The following is a 24,958-nucleotide window of genomic DNA, read 5'->3' on the forward strand; positions in this document are numbered from 1 at the left end:
TGTAGAGAGAAAATAATATTTGAAGAAAGAGGAGTAGCAAAGAGAGGTGGTTGGTTGGCATTAACCAGGATAAAGTATGGAAGCCATTAGTTTATGGGCAATCCAGTAAATAACTTTTCTTGAAAAGATGTTATTTTGGGGGACTGGAAAGAGAAACTAGGGGCTTGCCTAGAAAGGGAGAATGATATACATGCTCCTATCCAGAGAGCCGTATACAGAAGCTGCTTTTGGCATGTTGATGTCTCTGGATGAGTGGGTGTTGGAAGTACAGTAGATGGTCATCCCAATGTAAAGGTGACCCATTTGTACTTCATTGTTTTCACTTGGATGTTCATTCTGGTGCTATTAATTACATATAACTTAATGCTGCTAGAGTTGGATTGGGACCACGGAAGATGTTTCCAGTAGGAGAAAGTACTGCCATCGGTCAGAGGTGCTCTGTAGGGCTACAGTAAAAAGATATCCATGCGAGTTTGGAGAGAGTTGTGATGAAGATGGGCTGCCTCTGCCAAAGGATAAAATAGCACCACAAAGAAACACAGGAAAAACGATAAGTATATACAAACTCTTTCAAAATACCTTTATTTTGTAAATGTAAAAAATTGTCAATTAGACAGTAAAAGCAAATATACAAATGCTTCACATTTAGTAATCAATAATAGCAGTTTAAATGCTTGTTTACTCAGAAAAGTATTGTTATAGTCATCTATGAAGAAGCACAGTTCCTTTCCCCGATTATTTTTAAATGTGCAGTTTAAAGCAGAGACAAAAGAATTCATTGAAGATGCTTCATTGTAATAATCATAGCAACTAAAATAATCACTCTGTCACAGCAACAGGTTTTCTGCCTTTCTTTCTGGCAATTAGCCACAAATCCATGTGAAAAGCATCTTGTGTGGAGCAGACTTCAGCCAAAACAACACACATCCCAAAAACACCTATATTTTGCCCCCCCCCTTCTCCTCCTCCCTGAGATCTTAATGTGAAAGTTTCATAGTAAAGTTCTGCCACCCTGAAACTGATGACACTTTGAGCTTTCAGAAGTTGTGTTGCCATTTGCCATGTCCATAGTGCTTACCGCGCATGCTGTAATTATCCAATGAACAAATTAATGTGATGTGTTGACTTTCTCATTGCCAGCTACCTTGTGGCTGAGCAAGCGGGAGCTGAGCCGTAGATCTTTAATCATATATGTCTGTCTAGTTCAGGCATCAGAAGAGGGCTAGGAGGAGATGCCTGATGCAAATATCAAAAAGGAGTATGCAGAGGATGCAAGCTTCACCTGTTTTGTCTCCCTGCACTTGGTTAACAGAATTACCTCCCCGCACCCATCCTTCATAGTTGGCTCTGATCCCAGAAGTGAGACGGCCTTGGGAGAAAAAAGCGTGAAGCAGTGGAATAGTGGAGTTTATTTTTGAGAGGTCTCTGCTCCCCTCACTTACATACCTATTTCATTGTTAATAGTTGAGGCGCACACACCACTGTATTGCTAATAATAATTTAAAAAGATTAAGCAAATATGGCTGCACAAGTCATGTCCACTTTGGTCCTGAGGTTCTTTAATGAGGGGCACATTCTAGTTCCAGCACTCATAAGGAAAATTCCGCCCTGCTTTTTAAGTTATACATCTGGCGTTGTGTAAAGCTCTAGTTGTGTTGTGTTGTTCACGAGTGCCCCCTGTACCTTAGCATATTGCAGCGCATCTAACTGCACTATTCTTGTGAATTTAGGTTCTTAGGAAGAAGGCACTTCCATTACAGTGGTACCTCGGGTTAAGTACTTAATTCGTTCCGAAGGTCCATTCTTAACCTGAAACTGTTCTTAACCTGAAGCACCACTTTAGCTAATGGGGCCTCCTGCCGCTGCCGCCACTTGATTTCTGTTCTCATCCTGAAGCAAAGTCATTAACCCGAGGTACTATTTCTGGGTTAGCGGAGTCTGTAATCTGAAGCGTATGTAACCTGAAGCGTATGTAACCCGAGGTACCACTGTACCAGCACAGTCAGTTCAGTAACTGGCAATGGAGAATGTAATCCTAGAATAATAAACAGTAATGCCTGTCTGGCAGCAGAATGGATTTGGGCAAAAGTAGTTCCCCTTCGTGGCCTGCAGGCCTAAATGCCCACCCCCAGGGTAAATGCCCCACAGCACAATGGAAGGCGGAGAGAGGAATTTCCTGTTCCACAAGCAAAAGTCCACTTCTCTTATGTCACTCCTGTAGTGTACCACAAGCACTGTGAATATGTATTTCAGAGACTTATTTGTTGATTTCTTTTGCTTTTCACTAGGAAGTGAACAAAATCTTGATTTACTTGGAAGGTAAGTTCAAGTTGATTGATGCAGGTGCCACTTCTGAATGAAAGTGTTGGGGGTTGCAGTTTTAACCGGTTAACCACTCTCAATATTTTCAGTTTGTAAAAGTTGCCTTCTAATGAGGAAGAGCCATGTGATGTAGTGTATTCTCGGCGTGCACAGTGTCCCAGGTTGAGTCCCTGGCATCTCAGCTGTGACAGGCTCCTGCCTGGAACAGTGGAGAGTTTCTGCTAGCCAGAGTACACACATAACCTTATAATACTTGGACCTCTGGTCTGACTTTGTGTGAGGCAGTTTTGTACGTTTTCCAACACAATTCGCGGGACAGCCCATTAACTGAAAAGGTTAATGAATGTGCTCTAAATCATAGAGTATTTCTGCAACCAGTTAACATTCACAAAATGCCTCGATTGTTTGGTAAGATTAGACAGTTAAACTGCATTTGTCAAGATTGACTTTGGGAACTGGAGGATATCCTCATAAAACTGTACTTTCGATGGCTTGGTTTTAAAATACCCCATTTAAGTTCCTGTGTTCTCTGGTCAAAGGCCACTGAAACGACTAGGCCTTATTTTTGTGCAGACAGGACTGCATTATAATACAACTTGCCCCCTTAAGTATTTTTCAACAGTAGCCCAATTTACTTGATATCTCTCAAGATAACAGAACATAAATTTTCTGCTTTCAAAAAGGAGGGGGAAAAGGTTACTTTGGGGTTTTTCTTGTGGTATAAAATGGCTGCAGTTTTGCAGTTGCTGCTCATTTGTAAAGTAACCTTTTCACCCCTAGGGAAACTAAAACTACCAAACCATTCCACTCCTATTATAGAAGACAGTAAGAAGTTGTAGATCAGTGGTGTCCAAAGTTTTTTTCAAAGAAGGTCAGATTTGATGAAGTAAAGGGCCGTGAGGGCCGACCGAAGGTCCAACCAAAGTTGTTAACCTTTTTTTTAGGATTTTACCCCAGGAAATAAACTGCCACAGGGGCCAGATTAAACCGACCGGCGGGCCGAATTAGGTCCCTGAAGCGGACTTTGGGCATGCCTGCTGTAGATTTTCTGCCACGCAGGGCCAATGTGGATTTGTAACTATTTTCTCAAAATAGCTATAATCAGTTGCATACCTTTGCAGACCTGTGCTGCAGACACTCACCTAGGATGGCTGCACAAAGGATTTACCGTATTTTTTGCCCTATAGGACACACTTTTCCCCCTCCAAAAATGAAGGGGAAATCTGGGTGCACCGACCCCTCTCGCTCTCCAGGCTTCAGGAAGACATCTGCAGCCTAGGCAGCCCTGCGGGAGTTCCCGCAGGGCTGTCTAGGCTGCGGATAGCAGCCTGCTTCCCGGAGCGTCGGGCGCCCTGAAAGCAGAGCGTCCGGCGCTTCGGGAACACATCCGCAGCCTAGGCAGCCCTGGGCAGACATCGGCCAGCCCACAAGCTCGGGGGACCGCAGGGAGGCGCAGCACCGCCATCCCGCTGTTCCTCGACCTGGTTCGGTTTCTCCGACCTGCTTTTGGGAGGGAAATAAAGGGGAGAAAATTTCCTTTATTTCCTATGGGACGAAAAATATGGTACTTGGATAAACAGAACAAATTGCTCCACCTTGTTCCTTGGTCTGGTTAGCTCCAGGACAGCACTTAAATTTGAGGCCAATGTATATAAAATATCAGTGTAGCATAGGGTGGGTTCCAGTTCTGCTTATTTATTTATTTACATGCACACAACCAAGTTCAAACTCTGGCCTGTTTTGAAAAACCAGACATTTTTCAGAGTGCATCTCAAAAATGAAAATTGACAGTAACGTGCAATCTGCCTGATTGTTGGCACCCGTCTTTCTCAAGAGGCAATGGAGTGTGCCTCCAAGGGTGAAGTCAAACAGCTGTGTTAGCACTAAAGTGGCTTCCCTGGGGCACAAGCCTGGACAGTGTGTGTGGAGGTCCTGTGACCTTGGCCTCACTGATGTGGTCCAAAGGAAAACATAATCCTCAGGGGTAAAATTCTCTTATTTTGACACCTAGAGGTAAAACAGTTCTAGTTGGGAAATGTCCTCTGGTCTTGCTATGGCTACCCATGTCTACTCAGATGTACACATCCTATTGTTGGAGAAATTATTGATTTTGGGGATAGCTCAGTTGGTAGTGCATGAGACTCCTAGCCCCATGTTTTGCGATTCCTGCACTGCAGGGGGCTGGACTGGATGACCCTTGCGGTCCCTTCCAACTCTGATTCTGTGATTATACAATGAAAACTGAAATGTGTGAAAGAAGGGCTTGGTTGGATTGTGAAGATTGTGCTTACAAGAAAACCATGAGAGAAGAACAGAACAACATGTATGCAGGAACTATTGCTATAACTGTTAAGTACAAAGGCAGGAGGGAAAGATAACGTTGTTGTGCCTCATGATTAAACCAGTAAAGTGTCAGATATGGTCATAACTGCCCTTCTGCTTGTAAGTGTATAAATGTTTGTGCTGTTTTCATATTTGGTGTACCATTCCATAGTACTTGTTGGTTGAGGTGGTACTGGCCATGTAACACCTAACCCCCCCTTTTACTGGTAATTGATGTCTGGATTCTGTTGGTTGTTCCAGGCAGCACCCAAAGTATTGGGTTTTAACTGTGATATTTCCCCAACATTATTGAATTCAATGGCACTTGCTCCTAGAAAGTGGGGTTATGATTACATCCCAAGGCCCTTTCCGCAGAAGTTCACCTTCTGCATCGTATGTTATGTTGCTTTTTGAGCTTCCATCAGAAAATTTGCTTCTCTTTTTGTCCTGAGACTCCCCTGTAGAATTGCAGGAATTGGTCTGGATAGGGCAATTTGGCCTCCCTAGGATTTCTTGTAATTGTCATAGAACTTCTCTTCTAAGAAAATGTAAGGAAGTTTTCCTTTTTAAAGATCATAAACTGCTAATTATGTAATGGAATCGTAGAGTTGGAAGGGACCCTGAGGATCGCCTGGTCCAAACGCCTGCAGTGCAGGAATACGCAGCTGTTCCTTACTGGGATCGAACCTGCGCATTACCATCACCAATTTCTAACCAGCTGAGGACAAAGGAAACTGATTTTGCTGTTGCTTGTAGACAACCATTAGGAGAAGTTGTCTGATCAACAAGCCAGCACAAATCAATAGTTATTTACACTTGAAGAATAGGCACAAGTCATCATGGAAGCTAAGTGGATCTCAAGCATCCACATCCATGTTGCAGCAGAAGTGGAGCAAGAATTGCAGATCTCTTGCACTGCTTCTTCTGTTTTGTTGCATTTATGGACTGGCTTTCCGTGGCAGGGTTTGGAAGGGAGTGCTAGCTCATTAGCCTACCTGTATTCTGAACTTTGCCATTAGTTCTTAAGGCAACCCCCCCCAAAAAAAAGTAGTAACCTGCAATTTTGATAAAGTTAGCCTGCTCTGCACCCAACACCGAAATGGAGGATACCAGCCTCTTAGCAGCCTAGTTTTTTTACAGTGCCTTTTACCCAATGGGCTGGTGTAAGGAGGGCAAATCACCCTCTCCCTCATTTCACTTGCCCACATGGAATTCCTGGTTGGCTATGGCTTTTCAGCGAGTTCTTAAATACAAGGCTGTCTTACAAATCTTTTCTGGCCCAGCTAAGAGATGGCAGAATCAAATAGGCACCTGTTATTTTCAAGGAAGGTAAAAGGGGGAAGGCTCTTCCAGCACATAGTTTGCAGCAGTCATACATCACACAGCAAGCTGGCGTCTCCTTAGAAGGCACATCGAGATTGCTGGCCATTTTGCTCTATCGAGGAACCACCTTGATGTAGACTCCATTTTGTGGTCCGAGTGTCATGTGAGATTTCACCTTCAAAGGAATCTGGATTGGGTGCAGAAACGGAACACAAAAAGCAAGTTAAGAGGTACACTTCCCCTAAGCCACTGCTCAGTAAATGCCAGACAGGTCTCCTTAGAACAGGTGTGAGGAACATCTTGGCCCTCCAGATGTTGCTGAGCTACACCTCTCACCACCCCAGACATGGGTCATGTTTGTTGGGGCTGATGGAAGCTGTAGTTTTGCAGCATCTGGAGGGCTAAATGTTCCTTATACCTGCCTTAGATGAATGTAGGGAATCAAGGTTCCCACCCTTCCCATCCAGCAAAATACTTGTGTGAGCTTTGAAGGGGCTAGAATTGTAGTCATGAAGCCGCTGCAGAAGGAGAGCCTGAGTTCCTTGAAACCATCTCAGGGTTTTCCCAATCAGAAGACCAGAAATGGCAGAACCAGTGCTTTCCCCCACAGGGGTACTTGTTGTTGAGAGGTGTGGCACTGTAACAACTTCATGGTGAGATTTAGGTAGGTAACTGTGTTGGTCTGACGCAGTCGAAATATATAAAAAAATTGTCCAGTAGCACCTTAGAGACCAACTAAGTTTGTTCTTAGTATAAGCTTCTGAAGAAGTGTGTATGCACACGAAAGCTTATACCAAGAACAAACTTAGTTGGTCTCTAAGGTGCTCCTGGACAATGTTTTTATATATTTCAACTTCATGGTGAGTTACCGGCACCTTTTTTTTGGGGGGGGGGGAGCACTGGGCAGAACCAATCTTCCCTTGTAACATTCTTCTGCTGGGTTTGTGTTGGGTGTGTTTGAGAGTCTACTCTCAGTTCATGTGTGGAGATGGCAGGGGAAGCTAGACTAAGGTTACCAGATTTTTTTCAATGAACCTGGAGACACTTTTAAACCTCAGTGGATTTTGTCAGGGGACTGATTTGTAAATCCGGGGACTGTCCCCAGGAAACGGGGATGTCTGGTAACCTTACGCTAGACCTGGCCCGCTTCCTTGCTTCCCGCTGAACTGATGGGCACACCCTATAAGTCATATATCTCCAGCTATATGCAACGGGTTAATGATAGCTTTGCAGAGGTTCCTCATTCCCAAGTGTCAATGCTGAAATAAGTTCCATGAGTGTAGAAAGTATGAAGGTTACAGTAGGGGGTAGAGCACTGGGCTGGGATACCAAGGTTCAAATCCCCCATTCAGCTATGAAGCTATGAACTCAAGGGTGGCCTTGACTAATCACTCTCAGCCTTACCTAACTCATGGGACCTCTTTAGAGGAAAGGTGGAATATTTGACCATAGACGGGGGTGCCAAATCTGCTTTTGAAAGATTGGGTGGAGATCTGCACAACAGTGCTGAAGACAGACAAAGAAAAACTTCTCCTTTGTAAAAACAACTCCAATTCCAACACACAGTTCCCCCTCTATAATATTCCGCTGAGCAGAGAGACATAGTTCCAGGAATCGCTACAAACCTCTGTCTTGGAGCAGGCTTTGAACTCAAACTTCTGCAAGATTCTCAGAAATGCCACCTTTATTTCCATCAAAGCCAGCTGGGTGCCAATACATCCACGAGGGCCAGCCCCAAAGGGGAGGTAAGAAAGTGGGGGACGCTGCTGCTTGGCCTCTGCTGTGAACCTGTGAGGCAAGAAAACAAATTGATTAAAATAAACCAAAAACCTTAAAACTGTATTTTTTCACTTTGTAGTGTGCCTCATCTTGTAAGCAAAATGGAATGCCAGTGAGACCCCAGCCACATTAATCTGCCCGTTTGTTCTTCATTTTTAATAAACACATAAGCAGCTCCTCTTGCTAACAGATTAAGGGTGGAGCAGCAAGACCAGCCCACCCACAGTGCAACCCACCCCAACAGCTTAAATTTGCATCTCTACATATAAATTAGCATGTGCAAAATTGGGGGCCTGTTCCCAAAGTCTTAAGTAGCTAGCCATGCCCCTTTCATGCATGCTTCTTCCCAGTTTAGCAGGTTCTGGAGACAATGGTAGTTGTACCTAATGGGGGAGAGGATACCATGTCATCACCCCTGCCAGTTTCAACAGAAAGTGAGAGTTCTACAGCAGGGGAGAGGAACAGCTGTGCTCCTCCAGATGTGGGATGACAGCTCTCATCATCCCTAACCATTGGCCATGCTGGGCTGGGGGAAGTTGGAGCCCGACAGCATGTAGAGGGCCTCAGACATTCCCTATCTCTCACCTAGAGGGATGCGTACCAAGAGAAACTATTGTGTGGTGGCCAAAAGTACTATGGGAATATGTACAGAATTAGGCTAGCACAGGAGATGGTTGATTCAGGACCCCATACAGCAGCCACCGAGGGTGAAAGTAGTACTGTGAAAAAAAGCATTTGCACCAGCATTTCTATCCTGTACCTAATGGCAAAGTGCAGAGCAGCACTCAGAACCGTAGAGTTGGAAAGGGACCATGGGGGTCATCCAGTCCAACCTCCTGCAATGTAGGAATATTTGGCCCAGCGTTGGTCTCGAACCAATCACCTTGAAATTAACAGTCTTTATGCTCTACCAATTGAGCTATCCCAGCTGGCTACATTACAGACATCACTGTCTGGGTGTCTGTGTCCCAACAGCAACATGTAGGCTAAATCTTGGTGGGAGTAAAAGTACATTGTCCAAGGGTGGGCAGAGCCAGAAGCTAAGCTGGGTGTATCAATGAACGTAAAGTTTACCTCTACTATAAACACCCCTGTCAATCCTCCCTCCAAGCCAGCAAGGCTCTGGATCAGAATTCAGGGCCACAAGTCTCAAGAAGGGTGTGAAGCCAGGCTGGTGGGGATCTGGCCTGGGGAGAATCTCAAGGGCCAGAGAGGTCTGCAGGGCAGCATTTGACACCTGGGCCTGGTCTATATGATGGCACTTTAAGAAACCATGGTTAAAATAACTGCTCACGTGAACCTGGCCAAAGCCTGCAAAAGTAAGAGGGCACCATAATCCTTGGTCCTACAGAAGAAGTAATGGAGAAATCAAGGCCCACCAAGTGAGCTATTTCTATCTCTCTCTCACAAATCAATGCCCTTCCATTATCAGCTGTGTAAGAAACAGGGTTTGATTTTACTGGGTCTGATCAAAGGGAGAACAACAGACCACATACCTCTCGGGAATAAACTTCTCAGGTTCCGGCCAGATCTTTGGATTGTAATGGAGGTGTCCAACAGCAAATTCCATTATAGCACCAGCAGGTATACGTTGCTTCAAAACTAAGCAGTCTTTTGCTGCTTCCCGGGTGAACCTACAAGAGCAAAGATGGCACGTTTCAAGAATGCGAAGACAAATGCACAGGGAAGACGTACTTGGAGAAGCTTCTGCATGTAAACCTTTCAAGGATGGGCTGCTTTGCATGAGGGAAGCATGGCTAGGATCACTGAAAAGTGGAGAGAGAGAGCAGGCTGCTTAGATAATGTGGCTGCCCAGATCACTTAGTTTGGCAACCTGCTTGCAGGGAGCATGTTTTGACACTAAAAAGGACTGCCATTGGCTTCTAGCACACTTCAAAGAGTAGTTAGGAAACAAAAATATCTTTCCCCTTGAAATGTGTGTGTGTGTTTAGAGCAGCAGCAAGTGGGAGGAACATCCCCTTGTCAATTCCAGTGGGTGGGTAGTGTGGGTGAAATGGCACCCACAGTAACTTCCTGGCAGTATCCTGAATACCAGCTGCTGGAAACTGCAGGATGGGAAAGTAAATGTTGAGCTCAAGTCCTGCTTGTGGGCCTCCCACAGGTATCTGGCTGGCTACTGTGAGAACAGAATGCTAGACTAAGAAGGACCACTGGCCTGATCCAACAAGGCTTTTTTATGTGAGATCCTCCTCTCATTCTGCCCACCTTACCCATGAAAACCCTGCCTCCCAGTTTTGCACCTCTGGATATGGCAGGAGAATTTGGGTGCCCTTTTGGCTTGGCTGTATTTCTGCTTTAAAATCTCTCTAAACGGCTTGGGGGCAAGCACATCTTTAAGTATTGCCATGTCCTATATGCCAAGATCCTCAGAGGAGGCCTTGTTCCAGGTCCCGCTACCTTTGCTTCTCCTTCCTCACCAAGGACCAGGACACCTCTGTGGTCTCTTCCCAACCATATTCATCTGACACTGGTGTTTGTTATCCTTTAGGCACCAGGTTACAGCTGTCCTCTCTTTCTCAAGCTTTTAATATCAGATAAGATGAACCTGCCTCTTTCTATTTTTAGTTGCTGCTGTTTGAACTGTGAATATTTTTAGGTTGTTTTGTTTCAGTCTGTTTTGAAAGTTCATCTTTGCATTGTTTCGAAACCAAATGTCAGCAGCGTAGGCAACCTGGCTGGTAAAAAGGTAGAGTAGACATTTTTAAGAAAAAGAAAATAAATGTTAGCCTCGGCACAGGCTACGCAGTCACAGTATCTCAGCCCTGCAGGGCTCAAAAAGCACTTGTTTTGAAGGAATTACGCACCAGACATCTCGTCCCTTCTCTCTGCAGCAGCACCTGTTCAGCCCATCCCAGAGCAACACTAAGCCTTTGGAAGGGGCTAAAACAGCCCCAGTGTTTTTATATTGTATTATGTTATACAATCTTGCTTTGGCAATCCTTCTGGATCAAATGGCAGGACTGAAATCAAATAAAGCGCAGCAGCAGCAATCCAGCCACTGCCAGATTCTGAATACCCAGTCCTGGCCTGAGAAAGCGTGCACGACAGATTCTGGAAGAGGGATTTCTACTAACCTGAACGCTGGTGGATACATGCGCAGAGTCTCTGCTATCACCATATCCAAGTAGGGGAGTTCATGTATGTTTTCGTAGTCAGGAACACCCTGTAAAAGGTGGGTGTGAGGGTAATTATTTTTTACTATGTTTTATTAAGATATTTATCTCCACCTTACTTTCTCTGATGGGACCCCTTAAGGTGGAAAGAACCACCATAAAGGACCATCATAAAGATGCAGAAGAAGACAATCTCCGAGCCAGCTAGACTTTACTGCTTACCCCACCCACATAGGGGAAGGCCCAGAGCATCTGCTTTGCATGTAGAAGTTCTCAGGTTCTCATGGGGTGGGTGGGTGTTTTGGATCAGGTTAGCCATATTGATTTGTATGCTGTTGGTGGGTTATTGTCATTGTCTTGTTGGGCTGTGTATGTGATAAAGGGGAGCCATACCTGGGTAAAGAGGCGTCTTGCCACACCATAGGCCAACCCCAACCTCTCTCACCACCAAAGAAACACAAATGAACAGCAGAGAACCGGCACGAGCAACGCTGACACGAAACCCTACATACATTAAGCAAAATAGAAACATCGCCACCCGACCCCACCCCCAACCATCTCCACCCCTTTCACCCCACTAATGTTTCAACAAATGAAACTGATTTGTAAAAATGTTACATGGAAAAAATACGAGATACATTACACATACCTCTGTAAAAAAAAAACAACAACACAAAAAAGAAGCTCTCTGGTTCAATCCCTGGCATCTTCCACCAGGGCTGGAAAGACCTCTGCTCATAACCCTGGAGCACTGCTGCCTGTCAGTGTAGGATGTACTGAGCCAATTGGTCTGTCAAAGGCAGCTTCCTACATTCCTATATTTTATGCATTCCATAGTCCGAACTCCCATGATGAATACACTCATGCTAAAAAAAAAAATTATTGCAGGGTGTGGGTGGCATACTTGCCCCCCCCCAAGAACTCCACATTTTTTCTAGTAGTTCATCCTGATTTATTCCTGCCCACTTTTGCCGCTGGGAAAGGCCCAGAGGCATATGAGTAATTTCCCTTTCCTCCTCCTCCTCCTCTAGGGAAATTGCTTCAACAGCACAAATTACTGCTCTGTTTTACCAGGCGAGGGCAGCAAAACTATACGCAAGACCTTGACGAATCAAGCAAGAGCGTACTTGGAATTCTAGCAGGCTCTCCTAAAAATTCACGTAGGATAAACTGCTACAAGACACCTTATGCTCAGATAAGCCAAACGTTCTATGAAGATTTGAGGGAGCCCATATGGGCTTAATCATGGGATCCAAGATGGTCTGTTGTTCCTTCAGTTGTGAATTTGGCTTTGTTGCATACTTTATTGATCTCTTCTCACACATTATTAAAAGTACAAAGGAGAAGCAGTCCTAATGCTAAGAGAGGAATGAGGCAGCAAAGGAAAGAGTGACTTATGTGGCTTTTTTCACCATCAAGAGCAGGAATGGAGACAGACCCCTGGGGGACTTTATCCTTCCGACTCCATCCAGCCATGATTTCTGAATATGGACCTGGGAATGGGGGAGGAATTCAATGGAGTTCACATTTAAGGACAAATCTATCAATCTGCACTTTTTGAAATGATTATGAAAACTGAAACACAGCCATCCTTCAAAATTCACACTTCTCCAAACTGATGTGGAGAACTGAATTAGGGGAAAATGAGGGCCCATTCCTATCTGCTTCACATGTTGCAAGGAAGCAATGCATGAATCAAGATTGCACATGTGTTTTCCACCTATGCCCCTATGTACTGTGCTGCCACCACAATGGTAAATACACTCGTCTTCGCTTTGACAGGGAGAGCCATAAATGACACATCCACATGACATGCAGGGAAAGCATAGAGGGAGAATGCGCAAATTATCTGTACGCTTTCTGTTTCTGCTTCCTCATTTTTTGTAATTGCATTTTTAATCCCCTCTGCTCAGTACACAATTCCCTCCCAGCCCATCCAAATCCCCATGAGGCCGAGAGCCACTGAGCTTCACAACAGAGAGTGGATTTCAGCCTGGGTCTCGCCTAACACAGTCCAAGATAACGACTTTATCACAAATTTGCAAATCAAGTATGATAGCAAGTGTGTGTGTGTGAGGGTGTGCATAAATCAACACTAAATTTGATTCACATCCACAGAATCCAGCACTGTAAAAGAATATTTAGGATCAACATTGACCTCATTGTCGTCCTCCCTGAAATGCATTCCTGTTGACTGCAGCCAGGGTCAGCAAAAATGCCAGCAATATTTCTTGATCACATGGATCAAAGTCTACTGAGAGATCAAAGAATGCAGCCTGGACAGCTGACCTTTGCCAGCTTCTAGGAGCAGGATAATCTACCAACAAAACTAGATCCATCTCTATTTCATACTCAGGCCAACGGAGGTCAAGGAAACCTGATAATGTTAGGCAACATTAGAGGTGCTTCACTGCAAACTTTTGCAATAACCTTATTGATAGATGCAAGGGGTTACAGGCCGAGCAGAATTCTCACACATAACAGTATTTTGCAGCAGGGCTTTGCCCTTAACCAGGTCTTATGTTTAAAGAGACTGCAGAGAGAAGGTAATAATGGATTTTTAAAGTCTACCTAAAATGCACAGGTTGGACTTTTAGAAGTATGGAAGCTGTGAGAATCGTGGGGAAGGAAGATAATGGGCAATTGTGAAGGGGAAGGGCTGCAGCTCAATGGTAGAGACCATGCATTGCATGCCAGTGTTCTGGATTCAATGCACAGAATCTCCAGCAAGGCTGCAACAGTCCTTTTGGGAATCCTGCTAGGTGGACCAAGGAGCTGATTCAATATAAGGCAGGTTTCTATGTTCTAAAAACATGTACATATTCAGAAAAAGCACACACTTCGGTCCTCCTGAGACTCTACCAATTCAGAGCACAGGTGCCTTTTTGAACATTTGAATTCTCTCCCATTTCTAAAGCTCATTACAGTGGTACCTCAGGTTACAGACTCCGCTAACCCAGAAATAGTATCTCAGGTTAAGAACTTTGTTTCAGGAGGAGAACAGAAATCGCATGGCGGCGGCAGTGGGAGGCCCTATTAGCTAAAGTGGTACCTCAGGTTAAGAACAGTTTCAGGTTAAGAACGGACCTCCAGAATGAATTAAGTTCTTAACCCAAGGTGCCACTGTACTTAAAGAAAAAATAGTGTGTGCGGGAAAGAGGTTTCCAGTTTAAGGCCCCCTCCAGTTTAAAGCAGATTCACAACACTTTAAATGGTCATGGCTTCCCCTAAAGCATCCTGAGAACTGCAGTTTGTTAAGGGGGCTGAGAGTTGTCAGAAGAATCCCTATTCCCTTCGCAGAACTACAATTCCCAGAGTGGGTTAGCAATCCCTTCATGCAAGGAACTGGAGTTATTTGGCAAGAGGGATTGTTAAACCACACTCAGCACTGTGGCTCTGTGAGGGAAATACGGGTCTCCTAACAGAAACCCTTGTACACTACAGTTCCCTTGATTCTTTGGTGGGGGGAACCATGGCTGTTTAAGGTGATACAGTACTGCAGGTGGGCCTAATGTTCTCCTTGATGTACTACTTTTTCCCTTTATGAATGGAGGGCTCCCCAAGGAGACATACAAGCACCCGCTGCTCCACCAACGTTCTGAAGCATTACAATCATAAGAAGGCATGCATGGGTGTGTAAATCATCCCTAAACCTGAGAATAAAGAATCTAAAATCCTACAGTTTGCAAGAAGGAAGGACTCTGTAAAAGGGAGGGGAGGGGGAAGGAAGGAAGGAAGGAAGCATCTGATTTACCCAATACTGGCTTTTGTCCTATTGCTCCTCCACTAACACCACTAATTCTCCCCCTCTCTAAAACTAGTTTTGTGTATTTCCACCATTTCAGTGGTGCTCAATGAATGAAATGTTTAAAAACCTAGCAAAACCAACTGAATTCCTTGTTTTACTTGCCAGACCTTTTTATTTATAACCCAATGGTCTGATGTAGAGGATTCAGCTGAGATCCGTGGAAAAAAGAGACACTTAACTGTCTGGAAGAGGAGTGGGCAAAAGGTAAAATGTGGTGTTTGGGTCATCTGCAGAAGGTCTGCAAGGGTTTCAATGACTCCAGGCAATCTCAATAACAAAACAACTTTTCCTATATAAGGTAGCCTGCTGAAATGAAGAAAACTAACCGGAAAAGGAACGACTGTGTGATTGGTTGAGGTCTGAAAACAAACTCATGGGCTAGCTGCACTCTGTACATTAATTCTAATTATTGTACCTGGCTCTGGTTGGTAGATCTTGGCATTCTGGTACAAAGCAAAGTGAACCAGGCAAGCCTGGAGTCTGCCCTACCCTTGTCTAGAAGGAAATTTCCCACATCTATGTTGGCTTTGGATTTACACCCTTGAAAATCATGAAAACAAATTGTAACTTGTCAATTATATGGCTCGTGACATACTTTCCATGATTGCCCCACATAAATTAATGTTAATTAAAATGAATGGAACAAGTTAGTCATGACAAACCTAAGTCTGTCAATTCACTAGGGAGTGAAGCACATTCCTCTGTGTTGGGGTGCAATTCACTCTGAAAGTACTCCCAACTATGAAAATGAGTTTGAGCCACTCTTTTTTTTTAGCTTAGAAGAATCACTTCTTGTCCCATGCCCAGAGGATCGTAAAGATCGACTTGGTTTGTGCCATGGGAGGTCATCTGCCAAGATATCATGGGCCCAAGTTAACACAATTCCCATCAACACAAGCAGCTTGGTCAATGGTCAGGGCTGATGGGAGTTGCAGTTCAAAACATCTGGACAGCACCAGGGTGGGATGAGCTGACGTATTTAGCCACCCTATCCCAGCAGAAAGTATGTGATAAAATGATTTGACTTTTCCAGCATTGCCTTTCGTACAAGGGAAGCTGCAATTCTTTGCCTTAAACTGGCTCCTACACTCCTAAATATTACCTTACAATGTAACAAACAAGGTTTCATTTTTCATCTTTAAAAGCACACACTCGCACCAAAAAGTCATTTCCATTCTCTCCATATACTCAAGGAGGTACAGTTTTAAAGAAAAATCTCTCTTTACCTTTGATTGGCATGTACAAAATGTAAACTTGGGTGGCAGAAAATTCTGAATGGCAAAGGATCTCGGGAAGAAGGGGAAGGAAAACAATAAAACTAGAACTGCAAGCAGCCCAGAAACCTAATGAAGGAAATATTTTTATTTTTTAAAAGAAGATACATCCCAAAAGCACCCAAACAGCTGAGTAGCACACCATTTTTGCACTGTAGTTTAAGTTGAGACTCGGAGCTTTCCTGCCATATATGAGCATTCTCTAGTAGTTCCTGCATATGTATTGAAATAAGGAATATTCAACCCACCCACCTCACTATCCTAGCCACCCCCTCCCCTGTCGCCCTCTCAGCAGACTTTTGTGGAATCACTTAGAAGTCAGACGATAAATTTAAATCATTTCTCCTCCAGCTGGCATTGGCAGCGTGGAGGTGACAAAGCTTTAAATTAAGGTCTGTGGATATAAAAGGCCCATGTGTTTAGTTTAATCAAATGTTCATTTCCTCAAGTTTATGTTTATATTAAAAGGCATCAGCACTGGTGTGAATTTTCATCTCTCCCCCCCCCTTCCACACACAACAGAGACTGTCATGTGAATTCTGAACAGGGTTCCCTTTCAAGTGTTGTTGTTTTTTTTGCTGTGTGTGTGTGTGTGTGTGTGTGTGTTTTCTTTCTCATCTGCAAGCCTTTGTATGTGATGCTGGAGGCAGAAGGGAGAGAAAATGCCCATCACGCCTGCACAATGTGGGAATGCGCACCCTTGCTTGGAAGTCTGGCTTTGAAGGGGCAACAGGAGAGGGAAGGGGACCTAAGTGGGTGGTTGTTTCCACCTGCTAAGCCACACCGACCTCCCACAGGAGAATTTGTAAAGGATGGCTATAAAAGAGGACTGGGTGAAATTCATGGAGGAGAAGGCTGTCAGTGGCTGCCAGCCACAACAACTATGCTTTGTCTCCATAGATGTAGGTAGGAAATGCTTCTGAATACCAGCTGCTGGCAGCCACAAGAGGGGAGAGTGCTGTGGCACTCAGGTCCTTCTGGGAGGGTTCTCAATGAGAGAACAGGATGCTGGAATAGGTGGGTCTTTGGCCTAATCCAGCAGGGATCTTCTTCATTTAGACATGGTTTGGGCCATCCCCAGGCCCTGACTGCCCATTTATTGTTCTGGCCAGATCGCGACATCCAATTCCATTCTGGACCTGAGGCACTGTGATAATTCTCATGGGCCCAGGCTTCCCCCATCAGCTTCAGTAGTGAGATGTGGGGCACAGAGACGCCCCTGCCACTGGGGGTCTCGCTGTTCCACACAGCCACGAGTACTGAATGCTGATGAGTACAGTATGCAATTGAAGGAACTGCAGTTTGTGCCTCCCAACCTGACACCAAGCTGTCATGTTTCATAACTGGATCTCGCCACTGGCATGTGCTGAATTTTGAAAACCTTTTGTTACTTTTGAAGGGAAATGTAGTGTGGCAGTGAAAACATATGCAAGTCACATTCTGAGTGCCAAACTATATTTACAGACTACAGGAAAATGTGTATTTCAACAATAACCTCAAAAGGTTTTTCTGAGCCGTGACACTGTAGCAGCTTCATCATTAGGTTCACCATATGAAGGATCATAAAATGGGACTGTAACAGAGAAAAGCAGCCCGGGATTGAGCCTAGGACCCAACACGTGCAAAGTATTCCAAGGCTGAGCTGCAGGGCCTCCCATAGGTATTTGTAAATAGTTATCTACAGCAAGCATAGCAATTTTTCTCTTCCATTGGGCAAGTATGTCAATACATCCAGATTAGATTTCCTGGGAATTAAGGCAAGTAATCATAATAACAGAAATAAAATCAAGAACTCTCCACCACAGAGAATAATTATTATTTACATTGACAAGGGGAAACTTCATTTTCATAATTCTGTATCAAGCATTTCTGTGGCAACTTATAGTTTTACAGCATTTTATAATGCCACTTCACTTTTGTATAGCACCTTTTGTCTGAGGTGCTTAGAAGCATTTGATAGAGATGAATATAATTAATAGTCTTCTCCATGCTCATGTCGTTAGGAACTATAAAGTACACATTATCTCTGTCTTACACAAGGCGAAAAGCAGAATTGCCTACATCAAGTGCTTAAAACATTGGAGATTGACTTCAGACCCTGAGTTTGTAAGAACGGGATTCCCTCGGGTTGTATGATTTAAGCTTTAGTCCATGAAAGGCTGGAAGTTAGGTTGTGAATTTGAAACTGCTGACTTCAGTTCAGCCTAGATAGTTCCAGGAACCATGCTTTAGGCATGCAAGATGAAGAAGCTACTCCTGAATGCATGTATTCATTGGCATGATTGGGAATGAAGTGCACTGAGCCATGGCCTTTCCCATCGCCATCACCATTTCTGCACAGGAAGACTCTGAAAACTTCTGCTTTCACTTAGAAGAACCCCTATTTTTGGAGTACATCTGAATTTGAAGAACTGTGATTTGTTTAACCTGACATTACTTAAAATGAACAGGAACTGAAACCATGGCTTTGGTTAGGACAAACCAAAGTTCCCTAAATTGGGTGTAACCTGAAACTGTGGTTTGTTCTAAAGTGAAAACAGAATCTGTCGGTATCCTTGTCTCATGCACCAAAGAGAAAGAGAGGGAAAGGGAAAGAGCATCAGACCAAGATTAAGGCTTCACTGTGATTTAGATCAGCATTCTACAATTTAGACTACAACTCGCATCATCTCTGAACACTGACATTGCTTGATGGGCTGGTGGGAGGTGTCATCCAAAATATCTGGAGGGCCCCTGGTTGGGGAAGGTTTCATCCGAATTGGGCCTTTAACTTCAATAGAACTTTCTTCCAAAAAGGTTTGATAGAAGGCAAGTAAATTGTCAAACCTCTCCCTTCTAGGAAGCTAAACTGTGTGCACCCCCTTTCCTGTATGAATCTGCTTTCACATCCTTTCATGAGAATCATTGCCACATTCTGCCCATTGTGGTTTAGGAGGTTATTTGTAGTTGAGCTGTATGGATGACCATTCATGCAGAACAGTTTCAGACATCCATGGTGCAAAACATCACACTGGGATTTGACTCCAAGTGAGATTGTAAGATCCATGATTTGCCCATCCTGCAAGAGTTTCCTCCTCCCACGTCATCCTCTCCCCTTTTCAAACCCCACAGGGCAGCATGCCCATCTGTTTATGATTTACCCGTTACAATGCCTTGTTTCCGATTGCATAGATAAACACACTTGGTTATTTCACAGGCAGCTGGTTAGCTCTAATTACACTGTAACTACATCAGAACCATGGAAACCTTTACCACCCTAGGAGAAGAAAAGAGGTGTCTGAAAAAGAGCTATGCAGGAAACATTATCCTGATTTTGTTTACCCTCCTAGAGCAAACCTGTCTTCTGGCCTTTAATCCTGCTGGTCACAAGAAAGCACTTTTGGATAGAATGAAAACATAATAATTAAAATTTCATAATCCCAGATACCAGGGGAGGAAAAGCTGACAATGGCATCTTTTCAGAACTTGCAAAAATAAAAAAGCGAAAAAGCAGGCGAGAGATTTCAGCCATCAATAGATTTATTCTGGGGTCAAAATATTTTGGCAGAAACCATGTGTGTTTTCTCACAATTTCATCATGGTTCAGGGACCTTCCCAGAATGGCTGATTCCCAAGAGAAAACTGGTGCCCTTCAAGACCTCTGATAACCTCTTTGTATTCCATGATGGGAGACAGGCAGGATACACGTGAAACAAACAAACTCTTTTTATCAGTCGAGTTCTAAGGTTTGCTGTCTTGTGTGAGATCCTAACACTGTTTTATCAGCCAGCACATGATTCTGCTGGACAGACTAGTAAAGTAATGAACAGATGGCAACACCCTGAATATGTAGTAATGGAGAAAGTCTAACTAACTTGCAGTTTAGGAATGTAAGTAGAGTCTTGCTGCCTCTCACTGAAGGCCTATAAAATCCAGTAACCTGTTTTCCACAATGGCCAACCCATGGGAAACCCAGAAGGAAGGCAGTGGAGCTCTCACTCATGTCCCGCAGCAACACATATTCAGAGGTGCCTCTGATCCTGGATATAGCATTAGAAAGCAAAAGGAACAGAATTGCGAAATCTCACGGCAGATTACAGGTGTAGGGTGTGTGGAACAGGAAAAGACAAATCTCTTTGCATGTTCTCCAGAAGCTGAACCAGAGGAAGTAGTAGTTATGGCTTGTGTTGCATTTCTTCACACTTCTGAGTTCTATCTAAAAGGAAAAGATGTGTTTATATCCCACAGACTCTGAAGTGTAGAAAGATGTACGAGGAATATCTGCATCTTCCCTTTTCTTTTGTGTTGGATCCAATGCAGCACTAAGTTAAAGTCACATGGTAGCTTAAGTGCTACACATATTTTATGCTAGCAGAGTGTTGTTGCATAAAGAGAATGCATAAGCAGGTTGCTAGAAATTTTGTTGCACGCCCAACACTACGATATATTCAGCAGCAAGTTTCTGCTAGCATAGCTGTTACGTTGGATTTCTCTGTTATGCAACTTTAAAACTTGCCTTTGCACTAGTAGCCAGAGAACATTGGATGCAGCCCACAGAAACAGGAAGCACAAGTCACTTGTGCTTCCTCTCCCATTACCCCAGCAGAACACCAGGGTTACCTGTTATGGCTATGGAACATACTCTCCTCTGAGAATCACCTGGTGCCACCTGTGGCCTTGTTTTGGCACCAAGTTAAAATCTGGATGTTTCCTGTGGCATTTGGGTGTGACAGATTTTTTTAAATTTTTTTTGTTTACTGTGTGAAATTTAATAAATAATAACTGTGTGAGGAGCTAATTGTTTTTGTTTGTTGTTATTATGTGCTGTTTTAAATGAAATATGCAGCCCCCATCTAGGGGAGGTTAGAAATATTTCAAATAGGTAAATAAATTGAATTAAACACTATTAGGTGGAGTAAGTGCCTCCGACATTGATCTAAAGTGTCATAAAATGGTGGCAAATTGTGACTAATTTGGCTTATTGTTGTATCTTTATTCCTGGGCATGGAAGGAGGTGCTTGAGGGATTTCTGGATCACGTGCAGAATAACTTGGCTAGCCTTCACCATGACTTGCGAAGTGCCTCAGGCCCTGAGAATGTCTGGCCTTGACTGTGCCTTGGCCTTAGGAACATTGGAAGCTGCCTTATATCGAGTCAGATCATTGGCCCATCCAGCTCAGTACTGTCTACAGTGATTGGCAGTGGCTCTCCGGGGTTTCAGACATGGCTCGTTTTGGATGGCATGGGCAACTGGTGAATAAGCAAGCATGTGAATTCATGGATCAGAAATCACTTCACTCCTCCCCTTGCCCTGCTGCTGTGCACTACACAGAGCTAAGCCATAGGCAGAGGTCTTTCCCAGTCCTACCAGAAGATGCTAGTGGGACATTCTGCATGCAAAGCATATGCTCTACCACTGAGCCATGACCCTTCCCCTTTCTGTGTACAAGAAAAGCAGAGGGTCAAACATGAGGATCAAAAATATAGCTTAGCATTAGTCACCTTTAATCCAACATGGGCTTTAATCCAACCCTCCTAATTTGAGAAAATTGTACATATGCATATAAACATATGAATGCATTGTACTCTTCTTCTAATAATAATTACTTCATTTTCCTCCCCCCCTCCCAATCCTGCTGCTCTTGCTATCAGCTCTAGCCCCACTTATCTGTGGCTCAAACCCAGACAGCTGGGTGATTGTGAGAGAGGAAATCTAATTAAAAAGTCAAAATCCTAAATCGGAGGGGGGGGGAGCTCTCCAACCTCTCCCCTCCTTCCTGACTTGGTATATAAATAGAGCCCATCAGACTGATGAAGGGTGCTTATTATTTCTTTTAGTGTCGTGAGCACGAAAGGGGGAAAACCCAAAGGGTTTTTCTCTAGAGAGCACACAGCATAATCACTCACTGCTTGTGTGGATTCTACTGTAGAAAGTTGAACAGTATTTTTAAGTTTATTTAGGGTGGATTTGCGGGCTGGTGGGGAAATGTCTATGACTCTGTAACACAGAAAGCTGTTTACTGTTCCAGTTTGATGGCTGGGTAGAGGGGGAGATAGACAGACCTAAGACAGGAGAGGCAGACATTCACTTATACATTTAGGGCTCCTCTAGACTATTTTTCAGGTGTATTCTGCAACACCTCACTACAGCAACAGCGGTGCATTGGGGGTGGATTTAAACCACACACCGTTCTACTTTATTAGGTCTTCTGCAAGTCTTACCCAGTGTTGTTATATTATTTTTATCTGGAAGACTTTTTTTGTACTATAACGCAACAGAAGTGAGACAAAACAATAAAACTGGAACATTTGGGACATATAAAAAGCTACAGGATTTCAGCAAGAAGTTACAGGACACAGAAACGAAAGCTGCGTCACTGTCCCAAAACATTTGCAGGGATGACACAGAACCACCCTGATACCATAATGAGCGCATATCGTGAATGCACAACACTCTGCCCCCCACTGTTAGAGGCTTTTGAATGCTACCTGCTGGAAAGCACAGAAAGGGAGAGTACTTGTGTCCAGGTCCCACTTGTGAGCTTCCCATGGACATCTTGTTGGCCATTGTGAGAACAGGATGCTGGACTAGAGGGGCCATTGACCTCATCCAGCAAGGCTCTCCTTATGTACTTAAAAAGGATGTCTGAAGGTGCCCTTAAATTACTTAGTGCACTCTAAGTAACCCTAACATTTTGATTTGTTCCAAGGATTGGCTTTGAAACCACAACAATGAAGGACCATCTTTTAAATTCAAGGTGCCACAGGAAGACCAAAACATTGGAGGCCTCTTGGTTGCTTTAAATTGGTTCTGCTCAATACTATCAAAGGAACGAGGGCATGAAGGCAAAAAGTACATTGCAATCGTAAGGTTTTTGCTTTCTCTTTCTTACTATTCTCACTATTAGCTTATGATTTACTAATTCTCATTTCAGTAGAATCATATATCCCTGGGTGAAAAAGGACAAAGCTTCTCACTCCTACAGCTATGTTTCATCATCTCAAGATTTTCCCCTAAAAAATCAATCAACTGTTCTATGAAATATGAGTGCTCTCCTGCTCTTGAACTACAGCATACATATTCCTTTTGGGGAACTTTTTTCTTTTTTTTTAATGGAGCAAACTGGCTTCTTCCTCCATAGCACAGCTATTACCCTTGTCCGTTACCTTTGTCCAGTCATCACATTATTATTGCAAGAAGATGGCTAATGCCACGGTAGTACTAAGGAGGAAGCAATTTGCAGTGACCATAAAAAAAATTACTGCCTGTACAAGCCCTTGATTTGCCCTTGTCTCAACTAAGCACATGGAATATATTCTCCAAATCCTGGAGACAGTCCTTGAGTTCCAGTAATGGAGCTGCCTGCAGTTCACATGCAATGCTAAGTCAAACCATGAATTAATGCAGATGACCAAGTGTGTTGATGCACTTAGAAAATTGCAGCTGGTTTGCTCCTCCCCTGGTCCTGCTGCTGCTATGTTAACCATAGCTAAGCTTAGCATTAGACCTGAACGTGGGCTTGTGATTTGTTTCCCTTCTTCCAAAAAAACGTATTATTATTATTATTATTATTATTATTATTATTATTATTATTATTGATAATTAAATTTCTACACCACCCTTCACTCAAAGATCACAGGGACGCTTACAATATAAAAATACATACCATAATAACACAAAACAAAAAAACAGTTTTAAAGGCCATAGGTAAAAGGTAAAGGGACCCCTGACCATTAGGTCCAGTCGTGACCGATTCTGGGGTTGCGGTGCTCATCTCGCTTTACTGGCCGAGGGAGCCGGCGTACAGCTTCCGGGTCATGTGGCCAGCATGACTAAGCCACTTCTGGTGAACCAGAGCAGCGCATGGAAACACCGTTTACCTTCCCGCTGGAGTGGTACCTATTTATCTACTTGCACTTTGACGTGCTTTCAAACTGCTAGGTTGGCAGGATCAGGGACCGAGCAATGGGAGCTCACTCTGTTGCGGGGATTCGAACCGCCGACCTTCTGATCGGCAAGTCCTAGGCTCTGTGGTTTAACCCGCAGAGCCACCCGCATCCCTTTGAAGGCCATAGATTGCTTAATTAGCCAAAGGCCTGGGAGAAGAGGAATGTTTTCGACTGGTACCTAAAGATATGTAATGAAGGCACCTGGCGGGCTTCCTTGGGAAGAGCATTCCGCAAGAAGGGAGCCACCGCAGAAAAGGCCGTTGTCGTGTTGCCACCCTCTGGGCTTCTCGTGGAGGAGGCACACAAACAAAGGCCTCAGATAATGATTGCAGGGTCTGAGTCAGTTCATATGGGGAGGCAGTCCTTGAGGTATTGCGTTCCTGAGCCTTTTAAGGATTTGGAATTGGGCCCACCAGTGTAGCCAAGCCAGGCTTGGCATTACAGTTGTACCTCGGGTTACATACGCTTCAGGTTACAGACTGCACTAACCTAGAAATAGTACCTCGGGTTAAGAACTTTGCTTCAGGATGAGAACAGAAATCGTGCTCCAGCGGCATGGCGGCAGCAGGAGGCCTCATTAGCTAAAGCGGTGCTTCAGGTTAAGAACAGTTTCAGGTTAAGTACGGACCTCCGGAACGAATTAAGTACTTAACCCGAGGTACCACTGTATATGCTCAAACCATCTTGTCCTGACTTCAGGACCAGCTGAAGTTTCCGAACCAACTTGGAAACTGGCCATTACAGGAATCCACCTGGGTCATCTCAGAAGGAGGAGGATGTGAGGCACTGCCATGGCCTGCCCAGAGGGTGGGGGATCCCATTCCCTCTCTCTTCCCCTGAGACCAAGGGAGGCTTTTTCTACCAGATGAAGGGAAAAGAGAAAGAAACATAGGAAAATAGTGTGGGAGGGCTATTATTCTTTTGGAGGGCATCTGTAGCTGGAAGACAAGGTGGAATCAGGGAAGGGGTAGTGAGATGTATCATCCTCTCAACGGAAAGGTGTGGTTGAGAAAAAGGGTGGTCTGGTCTGGAAGGGAAACAGGCATGGAGAGGGGAGAGGTAGATTG

At 44.1% G+C, this 24,958-nt stretch overlaps 1 protein-coding gene across 3 annotated transcripts in view; it reads right to left on the reverse strand.

The window, feature by feature from the left end:
* Positions 1 to 4,499: 4,499 nt before the first annotated feature.
* Positions 4,500 to 24,958, reverse strand: part of TBXAS1 (thromboxane A synthase 1) — a 207,316-nt gene continuing 186,857 nt past the window's right edge. For all 3 annotated transcript variants that reach the window (XM_083574202.1, XM_083574203.1, XM_083574204.1), the window contains exons 11-14: positions 10,842 to 10,930; positions 9,243 to 9,380; positions 7,593 to 7,755; positions 4,500 to 6,154 (exon numbers count right to left, since the gene is read on the reverse strand). In XM_083574202.1, the coding sequence (XP_083430328.1) occupies positions 6,080 to 6,154; positions 7,593 to 7,755; positions 9,243 to 9,380; positions 10,842 to 10,930 (465 nt within the window). In that variant the 3' untranslated portion in view covers positions 4,500 to 6,079. The remainder of the gene's footprint in view (positions 6,155 to 7,592; positions 7,756 to 9,242; positions 9,381 to 10,841; positions 10,931 to 24,958) is intronic.

This window comes from Podarcis filfolensis (assembly GCF_964270895.1).
Source record: "Podarcis filfolensis genome assembly, chromosome: 10".
NCBI lineage: Eukaryota > Metazoa > Chordata > Lepidosauria > Squamata > Lacertidae > Podarcis > Podarcis filfolensis.